This window comes from Sceloporus undulatus, chromosome 1, assembly GCF_019175285.1.
Source record: "Sceloporus undulatus isolate JIND9_A2432 ecotype Alabama chromosome 1, SceUnd_v1.1, whole genome shotgun sequence".
Lineage (NCBI taxonomy): Eukaryota > Metazoa > Chordata > Lepidosauria > Squamata > Phrynosomatidae > Sceloporus > Sceloporus undulatus.
In genome coordinates, this window is record NC_056522.1 from 307480091 (window position 1) to 307501025 (window position 20935).

Genomic DNA, 20935 nt, shown 5'->3' on the forward strand with positions numbered 1-20935 from the left:
ACTCACCTGTTTGATGTCCACCATCAGAATTTTTACAGTATGAAACTACTATGACAGTTTGCAGCAGGAGATAGACAAGCTGTGCTACCCAGAAGCAAATCTGAATTCCTTCAAGATGATTTGCTCATTACATTAATGCAATGTATTGCTATAGAATAAAAAGAGTTAATAATGCTGCTGTTGTTTTTCTTTTTGCTTTAAGCACATGAAATAGTAGAGTCAAGTAACAGAACTGTAATTCTCCTGTTAAAAGATTTGCAGATCTCACACAGTTTAAACATGACAACTTTTGGAAACCCACACCAAGAAATTTTTGAACAAAAACAGCAGAATGATTAAAACCATAAGCAAAATCTGTGTTAAAAAATTATAAGTACACAGCATTGTCTCCAGTTCTGACACCTTTTTAATAGAAATCACTTGTTTAGGAAACAAATAGCACTTTTGTAATTTTTTACAATGTTTCTTACCTTGATCTTATTTTAAGTAACACTAGGAAGACCTCAATATCTTTTTTCTTTTTAATTTAAAAAAGTTGTTTTTCCCCCAGATACAAAGATTTTGCCCTTGCATAAAAAACAGTGCCCAAAACGATGACACACGGACTCACAAAGACTCACTGTATCTCACTGACACTATTACTTCTAATCTATACCATGCAAGGTCCCATCTACCTCTTTAATTGGACTGTCAGCCTGAAAAACAGTTTTTCTATACCTTACATTTGTAACCAAAAGAAAAAGGTAACAAATGAAACAGGCATTTTAACTATTTGGGCAATATGTTTGGGACATGTGCTGTACTGTTTGGGATATTGGTTTTGCTTGACAAACATACAAAGAAAAGAGAGAGAGAGAGAAAGGAAAAAGAAAAATGCTGGAACTTTTAGTCTTGACCCGCTTCTCGAAAATCCAGGCTGATCATGTCAGTCACCCCTTCCTCTCTATCCTACTAGGAAATGTGACCTGGATCAGCCTGAGGACAATATCAGCAATGCATTTCTTTGTCAATTTGAAGATGGGAGAGAGGGGGGGGGGAAAAACCAGAAAATAATCCAAAATAGCCAGTCTAGTAATCTGTAGGTTGCTGTATCCTGATGGATACTTTGTGAAAAATCCTTTCCTCATTCTTTTTATTTATTTATTTTTATTGTGTCAAATAATAGTAATAGTGAATACTGCTTATTTAATAGGCTCCCCACCCCCACCCCTTCTGGACACTAGGACGTGTTAATTTATATTTCTGGATTTTTGGTTTAGTTAAGTACAGAGAATTTAGAAACAGGAAAAGCCCACAGGCTCTTTGGACGTAAATTTCCTCTAGCTAATCAAACTGGTCTGCAGATAAGATTTGAAACCTGCTCCTCCTCCCTGCTCCCCACCCCCAAATAAAAATAAATCAAACCTATAGTGGCTGTGGAGGCTGCTGCAGGCACACACTGGTGTAAAATATAGAGAGTAAATATATTATTTAACTTGGCATGGTGCTGGCTAAGAACCTCCAGCTGGCACTATTCATGTAACATGGTCCAAACTTTGCATGTACACACAGAATAAGAAGGATCCATTGGCAACTCTGGTGCTGCCCAGCACAAGCATCTTCACTTTCTTTCTGGAACCAAAGAGTTCTGCACTTTCCAGAAGAAATCTGGCTTTGCTTTTTTAGAGAGTTTCATTGTTTTGCTCTTCCTCCTGGCTGTCATCTCCCCCAGTGCCTTCTTCCTGTGCTCTGTTATTTAGTCTCACTGCTGTTGTTACAGTTCACCACGCAGATCTGGGTGGGGGAAGAGGCTGGGTTGCAAGCGGCAGCATTCGTATTACTGGTCGTGTCCATGCCATTTGAAATGGCTACTGAACTAGCCTCAGTGTTCATGGGTTTTGAAAGGTTGATGCCCTGGATGAGGCGAATTAACTGTTTTACCTTCTCCAACGAGCTGTGCATTTCCTTCTGTTTTGCGAGGATGGTATTCTTCATTTCCATACATTTCTGAAGGAAATTAGAATACTTCACTTAATGAATGCATATTAGAGACCTTTTTGAACAAAAGTAAAAACAAAGTAACTTCAAGATCCACCAGACACCACAACTCTCAAAAAAGGAGACTTCATGCCACCAATGGTGTGCACGTGATACAGCAAAAGTGTACATTCCAAAGCAAGGAAGCAGTTTCTCAAGGTAGTGCTTTAACAGCCACAAGTACACCATAAAGGTCACAATAAAAGTATGCCTACAAAGACAGCTTTTCTTAACATATTTTGCTAACCCAAAACTTAACAGGCATTTAGTTTCAAGACAATGTCTCAATTGAGATGTGACAACACTACAAATACCATAGCCAAAAAATTGAACTAACTGGGCTTTTATGCTGTCTTAAAATAACTGATAAAGTCTGAAAGTTCTCCATGTGGACCTTCTTTTCTGTCCTATGGGCATAGCTTACACTGGATGCTCACCACAATTCAATAAGGGCAATTCTATGCAAGCTAACATACTTCCTCACTGCTTATTTAGATTTATATTTGCAAAAGGGGCATGGAGGGCATATGTCCAGCATGGAAGGATGTCTGTTTTGTCACACTGCCTTTGAGTTGATGAACCAACAATAATCCTAGCCATCTATTTTGTGGACAGAAAGGGTGAAATGTCCAGGTCACCTCCACTGTACTCAAAATGTGGTCAGTAGGGAGATATTATTTCCAACATATGTTTTGATTGGGGCCCTCTGCATCCCAAGAAAAGCACTTCAAATCCTTACTCTATTATGAGTAAGTGAACTTTTAACACAGAAGCCTTAGAAGAATAGAGAGAGGTGGTGAGGAAAAGGTGTTTCTGGAAAGAAAAGGGAGTCAAATTCATGAGATTAATTTAAACTTACATTCTTAGTACAAAGGGATTTTTGAGTTTATCAAAGTTTATTCATTTACCCTAACTGTGTTTTGTTTATTAGAAAAGCATATGGATGTCTTTTTCATTTGCATGTTTTAAATTAAACTGATATACCATGATCTGTGATTTTTAGAAATAGAAGAGCAGCTGAAACATTTTTAACTGCATAGTGTTGATAAAGAAAACCTCAGAAGTGATATTGTAGGAAGTACATTCTAGATCTCATGAGTACAACTTCCAAAAGAACATACAGAGTATAAACAAGCTAGTGCTTGGCAGAACAGTACTTACTGTTATTGAATTGCTGAGCTGCTTAACTTTCTGTTCTAGTTGTTCCCTTTCTTGTTTTAAATCTGAACTCCATTTCAGTAATTTCTGTTTTTCTTCTTCTTTTGCTACATAAGGGAGAAAATTGTATTTATTATCTGCTAGAGATGTGACTGCTCAGCTGTCTCTCCCAGAGCTTGAAAATGTTATTTTTGGACCATAACTCCCAGAAACTTCTAGCCAATATGGTCACTGTTTTTGCCATAATAGGACTCCAGCACGAAAGACCAGAAATTATCACACTGAACCATACTTGAAGCTGTAGGTGCATACACAAAAGGAATCACATGAGATTGTCTCATTCATTTGTTTGCAGGGTCATCATATATTCAGCTCTTAATTTCTTTTTTGGGGGAAAAACACATCCTACTCCCTTTCTCAAAACAACAATTTAATAATAATAAAAAAACCACATCAGGCAATGAGCTATTTACCTACCTGTTTTGTATGCAATATATGAATGAACAATTGCTAAAGTCCCTGGCCACGGAATTGCTTCTTCTTTCTTTAGCATCTGAAAGAAAGAGATAGAACATTGGATGACACATTCTACCTCCAGGGAGGGCAGACAGAGGTGCACACAAAAGAACAAAGTGTCCTATAGCACCATAAAACCCTCACAAATTTGATTATGGCATTAGTTATTTTTGTTGCTTTAGCTGCAACAAATGAATATGGTCATCTGACTAAAAATATGCAAAGAAAATCTATTCACAACTATCATTAAAACCATTTTTTAAATGCCTCTTTGCAATTTTCTTCTTAGAACCTCCCCTCCAAATAATAAATGAATTCTAGTTATTCTTAGGATTATACTTGGGCTGGTTCTAGTCTCAGCCTCTCATAAGTGGTCTGACAACTCATCCTCATGTAATGGACAGAGGTGGACTAATGTAGTCAGAAAAAACAGGTCATGGGGGGTGAGGAGAAGGGGGACTTGCTTTTAGTGCTGAAAAGCTTTTAGGAGAAAACCTAAAAGGGATTACAGAACAGTTTTTGCACTTAATATCTCACCTGCAGAAGCAACTAAGAAATATGCAAAAACAGGCTAGTATGTGTTGCTAATCAGTAATCCATATGCACCCATGATACTCACAGCTAGCTTATGCACAAGACTCAGAAAGTGATGTCAATATGGGCTAGGAAACTGGGGAAGAGGAGAGATTTCCAAGCAACATTAGTCAGAAAAAAGATACCTGAACTATCCCTGTACCACACTCCCTGGGCAAATAAACATTTCATTTATTGCTCTACACAAAAATCTCCACAATCATCTGAAAAAGCCCACATGATTTAACAGCATGAAATATGCACATATTTGCACTATACCTCCCACAAAGGAGGTTTGTTTAATCACGATGTCAGCAATTTTTTACATTACGGTGCATCTACAAATATTTTTTGCTGATGAAATTTTAACAAGCTGAACAGGAATGAAAAGACAACGTATCTGATCTTAAACTTGTCAGAAGAGAGGATTGTGACTTTGTAATTCATAAGGAAACAGCTGATCCAAGTAGCTCAATGTAAAAAAATACAGTCTGATAGCAAAGAACAGTCTCCATGGAGAGAACTACATGTTACTTTGGCAAATAAGCATTTCTTACAAATGTCTTTGCTGGGTATGATGCATTTGCAGGGGAGAATGGAGGGGTGAGTGAGGAATACCTTATATACTCAACTATATGTCAACCCCATGTATAAGTCGAGGACAGGTTTTGGGGCCAAAATTATGAGTTTTGCTATGATCCGTGGATAAGTCGAGGTTAAAACATAGGGGCATAGGATATAAAGGATGAAACAATGCCAATTAATTAAATTACAAAATCCCAACAGGCATAACTGTGCTCACACTAAAGGCTGGATGGATGAGATAGCAGAAGTGAGTAAGTGATTCCATGACAGATTACACTCTTGCCTTTCAGCAGGGAATGGTTCCTTTTTTATAAGCGTCAAAGTACAGTACTTGCATTGCCCTGTGGATAAGTTGACTTAGTTTTTTTGAGTTATTTTTTTAGATTTCTAGACTTATACATGAGTATATACAGTATTTATTTCTCCAACACAAGCTCTTCTGCCCAGCCCTCCCCCCCAATTTTAGCACTCAGAGCCATGTGGAGTGAAAAAATTTGGGGGCAAAGTGTAATACTCCTCTCCTACCAGATGTCTTTTCCGTATTAATTGGTCCTCTAGAAGCATAATCTTTCTGACACAGAGCTTCCATAATGTTGCTCTGGCTCAGGCCTTAATACTCAACTTTCTAATGAAACTAATGTTATATTTATTTTGAGAAAACAGTAGTGAAACTGGTGCTAGGGAGAATTTGTGAATCACAAGAAGCCTTTCCTTTTTGAATTCTGTCTTTGGCAATTCATATGTCACAAAAATGCAGAAAAGCCATCTGAGATGAGAAATACAAAGGATAACATATAATGACAACATCGGTGAGACCATGACCACATATGAAATCGGGGTGGGGGGGTGGGTCTGTCCACAAGTCAGATATGAGTGACTGCTGTCAGCCTCTTCTGGGCTGTGTGATCCAACCATTTTTTCCAGTGCAGAGATTGGTGTAAGAGGTGTCTCCTCTTGTGTCAAACAATACCTGGTCTTGACATTTGGGACAGATCCACATGCCCTTGGGAATTGTTTTCAGAGGAGGGTCCAGACAGTCCAAGTGATACACACGTGAGCATGTGTCACACATCAGCAACTGGCCACTTTTCCTGCAAACACTGCAAAAATCTTCATGGATATCACCCTATAAAATTAAGGAAAGGGGGTAAAAGGAAGAAAAGGTTAACAATTAACTTTTCCAACAACCAGTCTTATTCACACTAATCTCCATTTGGAAGATGTCTAAATATAAATACTTTTTTCATGATACATGAAAGGAAAGCTACCAAATGTGTCACAAGTACAATACCATCTTTCTGAAATAAAAGTCACAATGAATATTTTGCACAGTTCCTTGAAACTGTACCATCTTTAATTAATATAATTTTAAATGATTAAGCCCACATAATTAAAAATCTCATTTACTGTCAGGCACAAAAAGAAAGCCCTAGTGATCCAATCTTTTATAATGTGCTAAACCAGCAGTGACATAAGACTAGAGTCATGAAGTTATACACCCCTAGACTGAAGTGGGCACTTTGGTTTTAAGTATTTAGAGTATGAGCAGAGGGAATATAAATCATGGACACATAATTTAAAAAACCCAATGAAAATACAAATACAGTATGCACTTTTCAGAGCCGGAGGAGGGAAACTACTCAGATTAGATTTAACATACAGTATAAAGAAAGACTAACAGAGTAGCTTTGGTGATGTTTTCCACTGTGCTTACTTTCAATGGCTAAATGTGATGTAGCCCTGAGCCTCACTTTTATAGCCCCTGAATCCCCCAGAACACCATAAAGCCCAGATTCCTCCATTTTTACTTTTGGGTAGGCTTCAGGTGCTTTTCACCACAAATCCATCTAAGTTACCACAAATGTGTCAGTTTATTTCCTTATCCCCACATTAACCCAAATGTTCTCAAAGATATGTCATAAAAAAGTTGAAATGAGACCTAGAACTGATGTGATGTCACTTCTAATGTGCCACTAACATGCTAATTCAGCCTGTGGGGATAAAAAAAAAAAAAAACCCTGCCCCCTGCCCAGTTGCTCATCCCTGGGATAAATGAACACATTAAAGTCAAAGATATAGCTGTGTTAGCCTGGAAAATCAGTATGCAAAGGGATCTATCTTGTATGACTTTTAGCTGTAAATCGCTGTGATCGAATTTGGAATTTGGAATAGCGGTATATAAATAAATTTATTATTATTATTATTATTATTATTATTATTATTATTATTATTATCTTGTAGCACCTTTGAGACTAACTGAAAGAAAATCTGGCAGCATGAACTTTTGTAGGCTTGAGTCTACTTCCGCATAAGCTCAAGTCTACAAAAACTCATGCTACTAGCTTCTTTCTTTCAGTTTGTCTCAAACATGATACAAGTTTCCTCTACATTAGAGTTAGCCTGTCAACCATTTAAAAATAAATAAATGTATGCATACTGGTCTACTACATGGCTTGGGTTCAGCCTACTTGAAGGAACATCTCCTCCCATATAATCCTTCCCACACACTCAGGTCCTCTGGGAAGAATTTACTGCAGTCAAGGAAAACCAGACTGGTGATGACTTCCCAGAGGACCTTTTCTGCTGCCGCTCCAAAAATTTGGAACGACCTGCCGGAAGAGACTCGCCAAATAACCTCTCTTGAGGCTTTCAAAAAGGCAATAAAACAACTCTTTTCCAGTGGGCCTTCCCAGACTGATCTTTGTCCAAACTAGAACAAATCTGATCTTTTGATTAAATCCCACCGCTGTCAGTATTTGTTAACTGATTTTAACTTGTCATTCAATATTGCATTGATATATGGTTTTACTCTTGTAATTTTATTCTGGGAGGGAGGGTATGGGTTGGGAGGATTCGGTTTGTTTATTTATTTATTATTTTGTATTGTATTAACCTCTGTTACCTGCCCCGATCCTCAAAAAGGAAGAGGCGCAATATAAATAAATAAATAAATCATCATCATCATCATCATCATTATATTACTGGCTGACCACTGATGTCATAGACTCATGGAATCAAAGAGTTGGAAGAGACCACAAGGGCCATCCAGTCCAACCTCTTGCCATGCATAATTAAAGCACTCTAGACAGATGACCATCCAGCCTCTGTTTAAAAAATTCCCAAGAAGGAGACTTTACTACACTGTGAAGCAGGACGTTCCACTGTCAAACAAGCTTTTACCACCAGGAGGTTCTTCCTAATGTTTTGATGGCGGGGTACAGACTGCCCAAAAAGGACGGCCTGCCAGCGCCTGGTTTTGGTCCACAGAGAAGCCGCAGCCTCCAGACTGCCTGTCTATGCGTCCGGGATGTCATAATGCCGGCAGCACCATTTTGATGCCCTCGTCACATGTGGGGGGCGTCTAGAAGCGCCGCCCCAAGGCACCCCTCGCACATGATGAGGGCATCCTTTTCGGCCCATCTGGACTGGGCTGATGGAATCTTTTTCCCCAGAGTTTGAATCCACTGCTCAGTGTCCTAGTCTCTGGAGCAGCAGAAAACAAACTTGCTCCATCTTCAATATGGCATTCTTCCAAAAATTTAAACATGGCTATCATGTCACCTCTTAACCCTTTCTTCTCCAGCGCTAACCACACCCAACTCCTTAAACTGCTCCTCAGGGCTTCCAGAATTTTGCCTATTTTGATCACCCTTCTCTGGACAGCTTGTCAATATCCTTCTTGGATTGTGGCATGCAGAACTGGACACAGTATTTCAGGTAAAGTCTCAACCAAAGAGAATAAAGTGGTAATATTTCTTTCTTTAATCTAAGTACTACAGTGGACCCTTGTTATATGCTGGGGTTTGGTTGCAAGATCCCCTGTGTATGCTCAAGTCCCATTAAATATAATGACATAGCAAAATGGTGTCCCTTATAAAAATGGAAAATCAAGGTTTGATATTTGAAATGTGTACTTTTTTTGAATATTTTCAAAATGTGGAAGCTTGAATCAGTGTATAAAAAGCCTGTGTATAAAAATAGCTGACTCTATATTCCTATTGATGCAGCCTAGGATCATATTAATGAAACAAAAGTTATGACCATGGAAGATATGCAAGAATTCATCCTAGATAACCAAAATAAAATAAAATAAAATGGAATTAAAGAGTCCTCATACCTTGGATCAAAACACTGACCAGAATGGAGATTGCACTCAAGAAATAAGAAGACTAGGAATGGGAAGGGCAGCTATGAAAAAACTAGACAAGATCCTAAAGTGCGAAGATACTTGCCCAAGGTCACCCAGTGAGTTTCACAGCTGAGCTAGGAATCCTCTTCAGTGAGGATAGTCTAAGTCACTGTATTCCCCCCCCCCACCCCCAATCACCATGTATGGATACGAGAGCTGGACAGTGAAGAAAGCTGATGGAAAAGAAAATCAGCTTATCTAAGATGTGATGCTGGAGAAGAATGCTGAGGATTCCATGTATAGCCAAAAAGACAAACAAACAGATTCTAGAACAGATCAAGTTTGAACTCTCCTTGGAAGCTAGGATGACTAAATTGGGGCTGTCATACTTTGGCCACATCATGAGAAGGCAGGATTCATTAGAAAAAAACAGTGATGGTAGAGAGCAGTAGAAACAGAGGAAGACTACACACAAGCTTGTTAAGACTCAAACAGGAAGGCCACAGCCTGAGCATGCACGACCTGAGTAGGGCAGCTACGGATGGGATCTTGGAGATGCCTCATCTATACAAGGGTCACCATGAGTCAAGGTTGACTCAAGGGCAGTTAACAATATTGGTTTTTTTAGCTGCCACATCACACTGCTGATTCTTGTTCAGCTTGTGGTCTACTAAGACTCCTAGATCCTTTTCACATGTACTGCTGTGAAACCAGGAGTCAACCATCCTATAACTGTGCACTTCATCTTTTTTTTTTCTCCCTAAGTGTTGTTGTTGTTGTGTGCCTCAGTCTAAGGCAAACCTATAATGGGTTATCTTGGCAAGATTTGTTCAGTGGAGGTTTACCATTGCCTTCCCCTGAGGCTGAGGGTATGCGACTTGCCCAAGGTCACCTAGTGAGTTTCACAGCTGAGCTAGGAATCAAGTCCTGGTCTCCAGAGTCATAATCCAACACACAAACAACTGCACCACACTGTCTCCATTGTATATTATATTTTTCCCTTTGAAATTAATTTTTTAGTTTTGGCCCAGCTTTATAATCTCTTGACGTCATTTTGAATTCTGATCCTGTCCTTTAGGGTATTGGTTACACCTCCTAATTTGGTGTCATCTGCACATTTGGTAAGCATGCCCTCTATCCCATCATCTTAGTCATTTAGAAAGAAAGAAAGAAAGAAAGAAAGAAAGAGATGTGGAATAGCACTGGGCCCAGGAGAGAACCCTATGGCACCCAGCTAGTCACTTCTGTCCAGGATGAGGAGAAGTCATTCATGAGCACCCTTTGGGTTTGGTTCAACCAATTACAAATCCACCTAATAGTAGCAGTTTTTAGCCCACACTGTACTACCATATTTTCCGGTGTATAAGACGACTGGGTGTATAAGACGACCCCCCAACTTTTCAAGTTAAATTATAGGCTTTGGTATATACTCGCTGTATAAGTATACCCCTGGAAGGTGGGAGAAGGCCAGCAACAATCGCGCCAGGCCGTGCTGCTCTCTTCCAGCCTTTGTGGAGGCCTGGGAAGACAGGAGCAGGCTGGGTGTGCACCAGCTTCAGTGGACCTCTGAAGGTCTGGAAGGCGGGGGGCGGTCAGGTGCGCGTGCCGGACCACACGGCTCTCTTGCGGCCTCTGTGGAGGCCTGGGAAGGCAGGAGCAGGCCGGGCACGCGCCAGCTTCAGAGGGCCTCTGAAGGCCTGGAAGGCGGGAGGAGGCCGGCAGCGATTGCGCAAGGCTGCAGAGCAGGCTGGGTGGGCGCTCCGGGCTACACTGCTCTCTTCCGGCCTTTGTGGAGGCCTGGGCCTCCTTGGAGGCCTGGAAAGGCAGGAGCAGGCCAGGCGCGCGCCAGATTCAGCGGACCTCTGATTTTTTGTAACTAATCAATATGACCAGCATGTTGATTGTGCAATCAAATGATTATTTGCAAAAGTACTGCAATCCTGCTAGACTCTCTTCACTTGTGAACAGAAGCACAACTCCACCTGGCTCTATTTCTTACAACCTTTCCCAAGAAGTGTGCAGAGTAGTGTCTAACATTAAGAACACAGTTTAACTACTCAGATTCCCCAGGCACCAGTATTCAATATTCTGGAAATAAAAGACTCTGATTTCGAAAATTAATGTTGATGTACCATTATGAGTCTTAAAATAACTTCAATCTTTGTATGGCACTACAGAATATATAGAATGTTGTGTGGGCAGACATCTACTAGTGAAACAGCACTTCACCTTCCTCACTAACCATCTGTCTCCTCCCACATTGTGCCAGAAGATCTTCTGATCATCTGAAGCAAATCTGCAGGATACTGAAGTGTGTGATCTAATTTTGCCAGTGGTATCTATACTTCTTACAAGACAAGCATCACTGAACACAATTTATATTATATATTTTAATTTCAACGTAATGTCAGCAACACCTTTTCTGATTTACTTAATCTGGGACTTATTACAGGAACAGAAAAATCTGTGACCAAGCCACACTAAGGCAAAACAATGTTTTTCATTGGGAAATATTCACAACAACAGAGAGTTTCTTGATAATACTAAGCGTTTACTGCCAGTATTACTCAATTTTGCAGTATTCTTTTATACTTCCAATTCCTTAATAACTGGGAACATCTTAACTGTGGGTGAACTCAGCTGATACACACTTCTTAGCAAGGCTTTTTAGTTTCAATCTATTTCTTGCCATCTCTGTTATTGGCTATTTTTATTTGCAGTTCATCTCATAGAAGTGCACAAAGAGAAAAACAACTAAATAGATCATGAACAAGGTAAGAGAAAAGGACTTAATATAGAAATTTGGGGGCTGCTCTGGCACCTTGCTACACCTGAATCCCAATTTCTGAAGCTGTTTTCAAATCCAGCATGGAAGGATAATATTTATGAGAAGGAAGATACTCACTTTCCTTAAAGTACAGCATTCAGGCTTCCACAGAAACTTAAAAAGTGACATGATTAACCATTGCTTAAAAATGACCTTTGAATTATACCACATTTCCTCCACTGCCTTACAAAGCATGATGCTTAGACATCATTATAGATAGTATATTAAATGATGTCAGGCAACCAGTCACTGGACAGGCAGGATTACTCACATGTAAGGCCTATACTTTCCAACTATCAGAAAACCAAGTTGTTACTGTTTGACAGTAACATCTCCCATTTAATAATTTGTAGGGTTTATATGTTACCCTTACATCAGAATGGAATCATACTTTTATTCTGCCATGTCTGTAGATCTAACAAGTGTTGGATTCCTATGCTAAAATTGGGGTGATATGTGGCCCCATAATGGCCTACACAACCCAGCTTGAGTCTCCTCTTCAACTTCAGAGGCCAAATTATATTTAACAGCTATGCAAATTTCACAAAAAGTATAGAAGCTAGTGCTTCTCCTCTATAATTTCAGCACTGCTGGAATCTACAGTATCTTTATTATCAGAAACTGTTCCAAGGTAAGCATAGATTCAAAACAGCTTAACTTGAAAAGTTATGAATGCTTTCTTTTTCCATTTTACTTTGTGATTGTACACCAAGCAAACACATCAGTAAAGATTCCTGTAGAGTCTACTGATGTTCCCTAATGAACACCTACTGAGTATTGCAGTTCTGAGAAGATTCCCAAGCTGACTACAGTGGTGGTAAACGGAGATACTTAGAAGACTTCCAGGTCAGAGTTATCAAGCGTCATGAAAAATAAGTCCACTCAAGACGTGAAAGTAGGGAGACAGTACCTGAAAGTCTTGAGGAAGTTATACATTTCTGAGTTCTGTGACTGTAATGCAAATATTCTAAAGTAGAATGTTGGACAATGGTTTTAATTATATCATTTCTGCAAGCTCAGGAAATGATTTAATATGTACAACAGACAGCAAGTGAACCAAATGAACAACGAACAAAAGTTAATTGAAGCAAAAAATTTAAGTGAGAATCTATCATCTGTCTTGAAGTTTTTATAATTTCTAGGAATAGGACAAGTGGGAATATGTGAGGGAGTGTGTGTATGAGAGAGAGAAAGAGAAATGGTAAGAAAGAGGAGGACAGAGGAAGAATAATGTAAAAAGTTTCTCTCTTTAAAGCAATAAAACAATATTCACAGGAAGGATGATTATGGCTGTCTACAAGAGAACACACACTTTATAGAAATATTACAAATTTTACTTTTTGCTAACTTAATGATGTAGAGAACATATGATTGTTCATTTAGCAATTATTGACTGCCACGACAATATGAACAGAAATCGAGTCATGTCAGAATACTTTTCAAATTCACAAAGATGTAAAGCCTACAGTTCAGTAGTATAAAATCACACTGGAGGAACATTTGCCTCACAAAAGAATACAAAACGTAAGTTACAATATCTAATTAGATGTAAAATGTGTTCATTAGTTGGGTCTTGCAACAAACATTGAGCTAATTTAAGATGGGGAAATGAAGGCAAGACAAGTGATGACACTTGACCACAGCTGTGAGTTCTGAATTTCCAATTCCAACCATGTTGTCCAGAGAAGTGTGGCTTTCTTTACCCAAGTTAGTTTTGCAGATCAGCTGAGGATTAGATAAGCTGCAGTTCAAATGAATTGTGGCAAATTGGCAGACCCTATTTATTATAGATGGATACATTCATAGTAGAGAATATTTTTATCCAAGTTGTTAGGTATACAGAAATCTACAGATAACAGGGGGCTATCAATGAAGACAACTTCCCCTATCATTCTCTCAGGTTGTGCTGAACTGGAACAATTTGAGAAGTTCCTTCTTTCTTCACTGAATCAACCATCATTCTAGGTTATCCTAATGGTTTCTTTAGGACAGGAGCAGTTTGTTCTTGCCATGATAGTTCTGAAAGACACACACTGTATTTATTTCTTTACATCTCTCTTCATTTGTATTGGGAGTGAGGGGAAGAGGAGAAATGTATACTTAGACCACTCTGGCATTTTTATGGATAACACTAGACTACAAAAAATATGTACAGTTTAGGAGATTGGGTGGGACAAAGAGGATAAGAACAAGAAAAAGCAGTCAAAGGACTACAGAAGGACAGTCATCTTGGTGCACTTTACCACACCTGTGTAACCAAATAAACAAGTTTCATCATAGGCTGCCCTGCATGGTCTCTTCAAACAGCAAACCTTTCAGGAAGAATTACTTACGTCTGTGGAGCTGGGACTGGGTAGGGACACAGGATGAACAGTTGCAGGGAAAGTAAATGTGGTCTCTGTCTTTTCATTTTCAGGGGAGTCAGGATGACTGGATAGAGGGGATGTGGGGGTCAGAGCCCCAAACCCCAGCACCGTGTTGTATTTAGGTGGACGACCTACACATTAACAAAAGGGAACAAAAAAGGGGGAAAATAATCTTACATACCTTTGGCCAGTGCTCCTCATTGGCTAGCATGAAAAAGGAAGTGATGTAGTACAGAGGAGAAGTTAGTGTAAAAGGCACAAGTGAAAGAAAGCCAAGTAAAGATGTAAAGTTATTTTTAAAAGACACAAAGAGAATTGTGCAAGAAAGAACAGTATCACAAGAGAGAAAACACAGATTTTCAGAAGGTCAAAGAGTACTACTCCTGATGTATCTACACCATGCCCACTATTTAATGTCTGTAATTTTGGAAACCTTCTTCCTTCAAATCTCACTGGTGACAATGAAAAACAGCCATGATTTTTATCACTTTGATTTTTCAAGGTGTCTCTGTCACAGTCCTAAGAGATAAGACCTACTAATATTAGTTCCTTTTTCTAAGCCTCTTTTTCTGTCCTAGAGATCTGACAAGCCAAGCATTATTTGGAGATTACACATAAAGTCCTTCATCTGGGCAAGAATGTAAAGGCTATTACAATCATTTTGGAAACATACTGAAATGAATGTGAGTTTTAATTACCCTTTAAAAATAAAAAAATCATACTGAACCTAAGGTGAAACACACATTTAAATATTACTTTTGTGCTAGCTCTCCCACAAAAACACCTCATTATACTTCCTCAGTACCAGAAACATTATTGTCAAGTTCCACAGTCCACTTTAATCTCTATGGAGCTGTGCAACAGCATAGAGAGAGACAATGTCATCAGGGGAAATTCACAAGTAAGATTTGGAAAAAAACTTTATGAAACTAACCCAACAATAATACCATATATACTCATGTACAAGTTGAACTCATGTATAGGTCAAGAGAAGGTTTTAGGGCCAAAAATCATGGATTTTGATTTGACCAGTGGATAAGCTGTGGATAAAATGAGGAGCATGAAACAAAGAATATAAAGGGGAAAACATCACTTCTGTCTCTCCTTCGCCTTCTCTGGACCTCTCCCGACCACTTAACACCGCTTCCCTTGTGTTGGAGGAAAAGGTTTTAACATTGGATTGAAAAGGGAAGGGCCTGGAGGGAAATGGGGTGTTGGTTTGATAGGGAGAGAAAGTTAACACCAGATTGAAAAGGGAAAGAACTGGGATGGGGTGTTTGTTGGTGGGAAGAGAAGCTTAACATTGGATTGAAAAGGGGAGGAACTGGAGGGAAATGAGGTGTTTGGTGGGGAGAGAAGGTTAACACCGGATTGAAAAGGGAAAGAACTGGGGTGGGGGGAATGGTGTTTGTTTGGTGGGGAGAGAAGCTTAACATCGGATTGAAAAGGGAAGGAACTGAGGGAAACGAGGTGTTTGTTTGATGGGGAGAGAAGGTCAACATCAGGTTGAAAAGGGAAGGAACTGGAGGGAAATGGGCTGTTTGATGGGGAAAGAGATACAGAGGAGGAGGAAGATGGGGAGAGAAGAATCACAATTTCAAAAATCACTGCAGGGGCACAGAGTGGTGCTTCTTTCAGGACCTTTCTAAGCAGTATTACTGTATTAACCTGGACATAAGTCGACCCAGGATTTTAGGGTCAATTTGTGGGCATAAATTTCTTGACTTATAGTCAAGTATATATGGTATGTGCTATTATTCTAAATGAAACAGTAACATTGTAGGTGGCCTAGTCTTTGTTTTCAATAGTACTACTACTCTGATAATTAAAAAAGGGGATGTCATCAGAGGGAGGAAACTATAAAAATATTTGAGTACTTTTAAGGATACCTAGAGATTGAAGAAACAGATGTAAAGTATTTAACATTTATAAGAAACACTTTTCTCTATAGGTCTAATGTAAACAGATCTTATGGAAAGTGGCACTGATGGGCAATTCCACCATCCATATTTGTGTAAACCTTTTCCGGCTAATGGAAGACCAATGTCCTTAGTGTGCTTTGTGACAAGATGCCAAGAGTAGGGCAAAGCCACAACACATTCAATTTTGCTTCGGAACAAAATATACAAGAAAAGAGAGAGTCATTTGAACACTCAATCTTCTGCCTAAATATACTATGGGTTGAACTCATCAGGAGCAGTTATCTTAATAAACTGAGAAAAGAGAAAGTCATCTCATGGTAACTAGCTGTCATGATCTAATTTCTAAGATTCAAAGGTCTGCTAAAATCTAAACAAAAATTTCAGGCACTATCGTATCACTGAGTTAAATACAAAATGGCAGCATACTTAACTGAAACTTCCACCTAACCATTCACATATGTGTGTACCCACAGATGTACTACACAGTGCCTCACATTTTCATTCCACAAATACAAGAGATCCAAAATATACGTTTAAAATCACCACTTACACAACTTCCATTATGTGCTCCTTGAAATGTTGAACTGACATGCTCATTTTTATATACATATACATATACATATACATATACATATATATATATTAGCAGTAGGTCTAGGACCAGAGGAAGCATTACAAAGCATTAAGTGGTCAGGGTCTGATAAGCAGGTAGATAACAGAGTGATCCCACTGACTTAGTGGAACTGACTCACCAAGCCCCCAAAGATTCAGTGGGTCTACTTCAGTTGTGACCAGCAAATTGATTCACATCACAGTACTCAGTTCTAATATTCAGGACTGGATGAAGTCAGCTGACATTTCAAAGTCAAACAGCACTACTGTGCACCTAGTTGGTAACCACTTGTCTCAGAAACAAGTAGCATCTTGTCTCAGAAACAAAATATAAAATGTGAGAATAGATAGCAGCCCTTAGTATAGCGTAATAATTTGTAGCCATCAACATCTTAGGAATGCAAGATATAAAGATACCCAACACATTGGGACTGCATTAATTTTCTTTTGAGCTCAACAATACCAAAAGCTATTATTATATAAGGAGCCACCATATCTATTTTCAAAACTGCAGACATGTAAAGATTGAAAATATAAGTTGAGTACATAAAGCTTTCTTTATAAAGAAAAGTGATTTTGGGAGGTGTATTCCTATCATAGTTTACATTATTTCAAATGCAATTTGGTTTCCTTTATATAACATTAGATATACTTTTTTTTGCATGAAAATATGCTCATTGTACAAGAAATACAGCTTGGATCATCAGGGAGGAGAAGATGTCCCCCATTCTGCTATTTTTATGAGCTTCCTCTGATCCACTTTACACTTCACCTGTCTTTCAGTTTCATATTTTAAAAAATCTAAAATTAATTTCAGAGTTGGCTTATACACAGCTTGTTGCTGTTCTGAATTTGCATACGTAATTGTTCCAAGCCCATTAAGAGGATTACAGATCTACACAGTCATGATATAAAGGGAATCCTAATATAGCCAGGTTACTGAATCAGATTTTTTGTTTGCACAGAGTCTTAATCACTGCTATCATGAATCAATTGACTGTCGTCATGAATCAGTTGTAATGGGGTGGGGGGAGGGCAGGGATGATGCCAACAAATCACTAATGCATTGCTGCCAGTCCACAATCAAGGTTGTGTACATAGAACTCCAAAGTCCAAGGAAGAGCTTTAATGGGGAGAATGTTTACACATCCCTATGCACAATACTAGGACTATATGATTGTCACACTATATAATTGATGTTCATGTAAGTCAACTTTGGATAATAATAATAATAATTTGTTTTATTTATATACCGCTATTCCAAAGATCATAGCGGTGAACAGCAAGTAAGCTAATTAGCAAGTAAGCTAATTTGCCCCCAACAGTCTGGGTACTCATTTTCAGGGACGTAGCCAAGGGGGGGGGGTTTCTTGGGGTCCGGACCCCCCCTTCCATTAGAAAAAATGAATGGTGTGTGCTGCTGCGCCGCCACACCCAAGCCCCATTATAATGGTGGCACTTAGTCTGGACCCCACCTTCCTAAAATCCTAGCTACGTCCCTGTCATTTTAGCGACCTCGGAAGGATGCAAGCCTGAGTCGAGCTTGGGCCCTTTTGCTGGTCTTGAACTCGCAACCATGTGGTTTTGAGTGAATGGCTGCAGTACAGGCATTTAACCACTGCGCCACCAGGGCTCCGTTATGGATGGTTATTTCTGAACAGTGAAGAGAGCATATTCATAAACAGGAAATCAAAGCACAAAACTACATTGTCTCATTAAAATGAGTTGCACTTAACAACTTTTGCAACAAGGGGCCTTAGAACAGGAGCACAGTTAACTATTCTGGCAGCTTGTTTATAGTCTGAATTTAGGCTCTGGCCTAGAGATCTACACTACAATTCTTCTCCAGACCCAAGCATTTTCCACAAAGCAATCTCCACCCTTTATACCATCCTTGGCCATGATTAAAGGCTACCCATCACCTGTTTGATCCCACAAATCTGCTGCCCATTAGGGCTGCATAATTTATACTATGTGTATTAGCATTAATATGACATCCAAATCTGCATGCATCTAAAGTTTTAAAATCGTCTTAAACTACTTTATCTGGTTTTAAAACTGTCTTGTTTTAACATATCAAATGAATAAATATGCTTTTAATCTGTTTAAAATTGTTTGCAGCTGTTTAAGCTGATTTCATTGTATGCCATCCTGAGATACATGGATACAGGGTACAATGAACATATTCCAGTAAGTAAATATTCAGAACCAGAAGACTACTTTGCATTGCATTTTCTTTCAAACCATAATTAAAGGAAATAAGAATTCACTGTCTTGAGAAATTTACCTCGTTTACGTGTACCAGGATGCATTGTGCTGTTCAGGTATGTGACTGCACTTTTCTTGCGCTTTATGGAAAGAGGGAACAAAGCAGTTAATAAAGTATTTTGGTAAGTGAAATCTACACCCCCATATAACATACACATGTATACAAGCAGACAAACATATGAAATGATTTTATATTAAAATATCCAGACATACCATGCCAACCAAGAGTAATAACTGATATGATGAAGTCCCAACAATCTCTAACTGTAGCTTTACAGCTATTAATTTCAATACTGTATGATTAAAGTATGCTTTATAGCTTCCTTTAAACTGTGCCTGCTATCTTGTTCTGACACTGGATACAACCTACCTGAAAGGCTACTCATTCACACCAGTATTGGTAACTTGGAATGTAGCATACAGTGGCAGAAAACTGATCCCATTATCAATGTGGGGCTTAAGTAATGCCAACTCTGTACTCATTCCATAGAAGAGGATGGGAGAACAGGTTGCTTACCTGCAACTGTGGTTCTTCCAGTGGTCATCTGTGAACTCAAATACATAGGTTACCTGTGCCTGCGCATTGTATCATTTCCTAGGAAATAAGCATTTTGGTGGTAGCCCCTCCCAATCTGTGAGTGTGTGACCATCACACTTCCCACTTAAACCATCAATTCTCTGGACACTGAAGCAGCCTCCAAGGAGCTAAAGAGAGCAGGACACAAAGAGAGGAGGATGGGCAGGTTTCTGTGAGTTCACAGAGGACCACTTGAAAAATCAATTAGAGGTAAGCTGCCTGTTCTTCTTCTTTGTGGTCTCTGTGACTCACAAAAATGGGAGAATAGCAAGCTACTCATCATGGGAGGAGGGAGTGTCATGTGACACAGAGAAAAGGACAGCTCACCCAAATGTGGCCTCCACTTTGAACCTTGCATTAAGCCTGTAATGCATTCTGAAGGTTGAAGGTTGGGACCAGGTGGCTGCCCTGCAAATGTCTTGTAGCATGATACCTCTGAGGAATGTGGTTAATGCTGACACAGCTCTGGTACAGTGGTTTTGTACTTGCACAGGGGATCCTTCCAAATGAAAGCATATCAAACCAAAGTATGTTGGTGACCCACTCAGAGAATTACGCCACAGATATTGCTAGACCTCTTTTGATAGCAACAGAGGAATGGTTTCTGGGATTTCCAGAAGGCTACCATATGATTCACACTGAAAGCCATTACTTGTTGACCATCCAGGGAGTGAAGAGAGCACTCAAAGTTAGATGAATCAGAGTCAAGTCACAGAAAGGCATTGAAACCATTGAAGCTGAATATAAATACCTCTTATGAACATTGCACTCCACTGCTTTCAAGGTGTTCTCCCACAGGAAAACCTTAAGTTATGATGAGTGATTCCTGTGTGCCTGAGGGGTGAACACCTGATAATGCACATAAACCCTACATTGAGTCCCTCTCCCAGACACAACAGGCACTTTGAGTGCCTGTTCTTTTCAGGGATTTTATCCCCTAAGAAGTGCCCTTTCTGAAGGAACTGGTGGAGGCTATAAACCCTTAAGGCCATATGCAGCCAAAATGATGGACTGAAGCCAAACTACCAAGACAGGACTGCATATTCGGAGGTAACTCAGTAATTCAATAGCTGAGAAACCAAGAATACCAAAGCCAAAATGAAAGATAAGGGGGATGTCAGGTAAGTCCAAAATTGGTATTTTATTAACCAAGAAATGCATAGAGGAAGTTCAGAGAACAGTTCCTGACATTGCTACTGATGAAGCAGACAAAAAGGAATTGAGGGTTTAGGCAGAAAGAGCACTGGTTATGCGCAAAAAAGATGAGAGGTGTTACCGCTAAAATACTTATTACTTAATTCTAGAACGTTCCAAAGGATGCATGCATAGGCACAGGCAACCTATCTGACTGAGTCACAGATACCACAAAGAAGAATAGAGGGATAA

At 39.3% G+C, this 20935-nt stretch overlaps 1 protein-coding gene across 2 annotated transcripts in view; it reads right to left on the reverse strand.

Annotated features, from left to right (window-relative positions):
* Positions 1-388: 388 nt before the first annotated feature.
* Positions 389-20935, reverse strand: part of PHF21A (PHD finger protein 21A) — a 188622-nt gene continuing 168075 nt past the window's right edge. For both annotated transcript variants that reach the window (XM_042452798.1, XM_042452786.1), the window contains exons 13-18: positions 18992-19052; positions 14138-14301; positions 5819-5974; positions 3652-3727; positions 3178-3281; positions 389-1986 (exon numbers count right to left, since the gene is read on the reverse strand). In XM_042452798.1, the coding sequence (XP_042308732.1) occupies positions 1732-1986; positions 3178-3281; positions 3652-3727; positions 5819-5974; positions 14138-14301; positions 18992-19052 (816 nt within the window). In that variant the 3' untranslated portion in view covers positions 389-1731. The remainder of the gene's footprint in view (positions 1987-3177; positions 3282-3651; positions 3728-5818; positions 5975-14137; positions 14302-18991; positions 19053-20935) is intronic.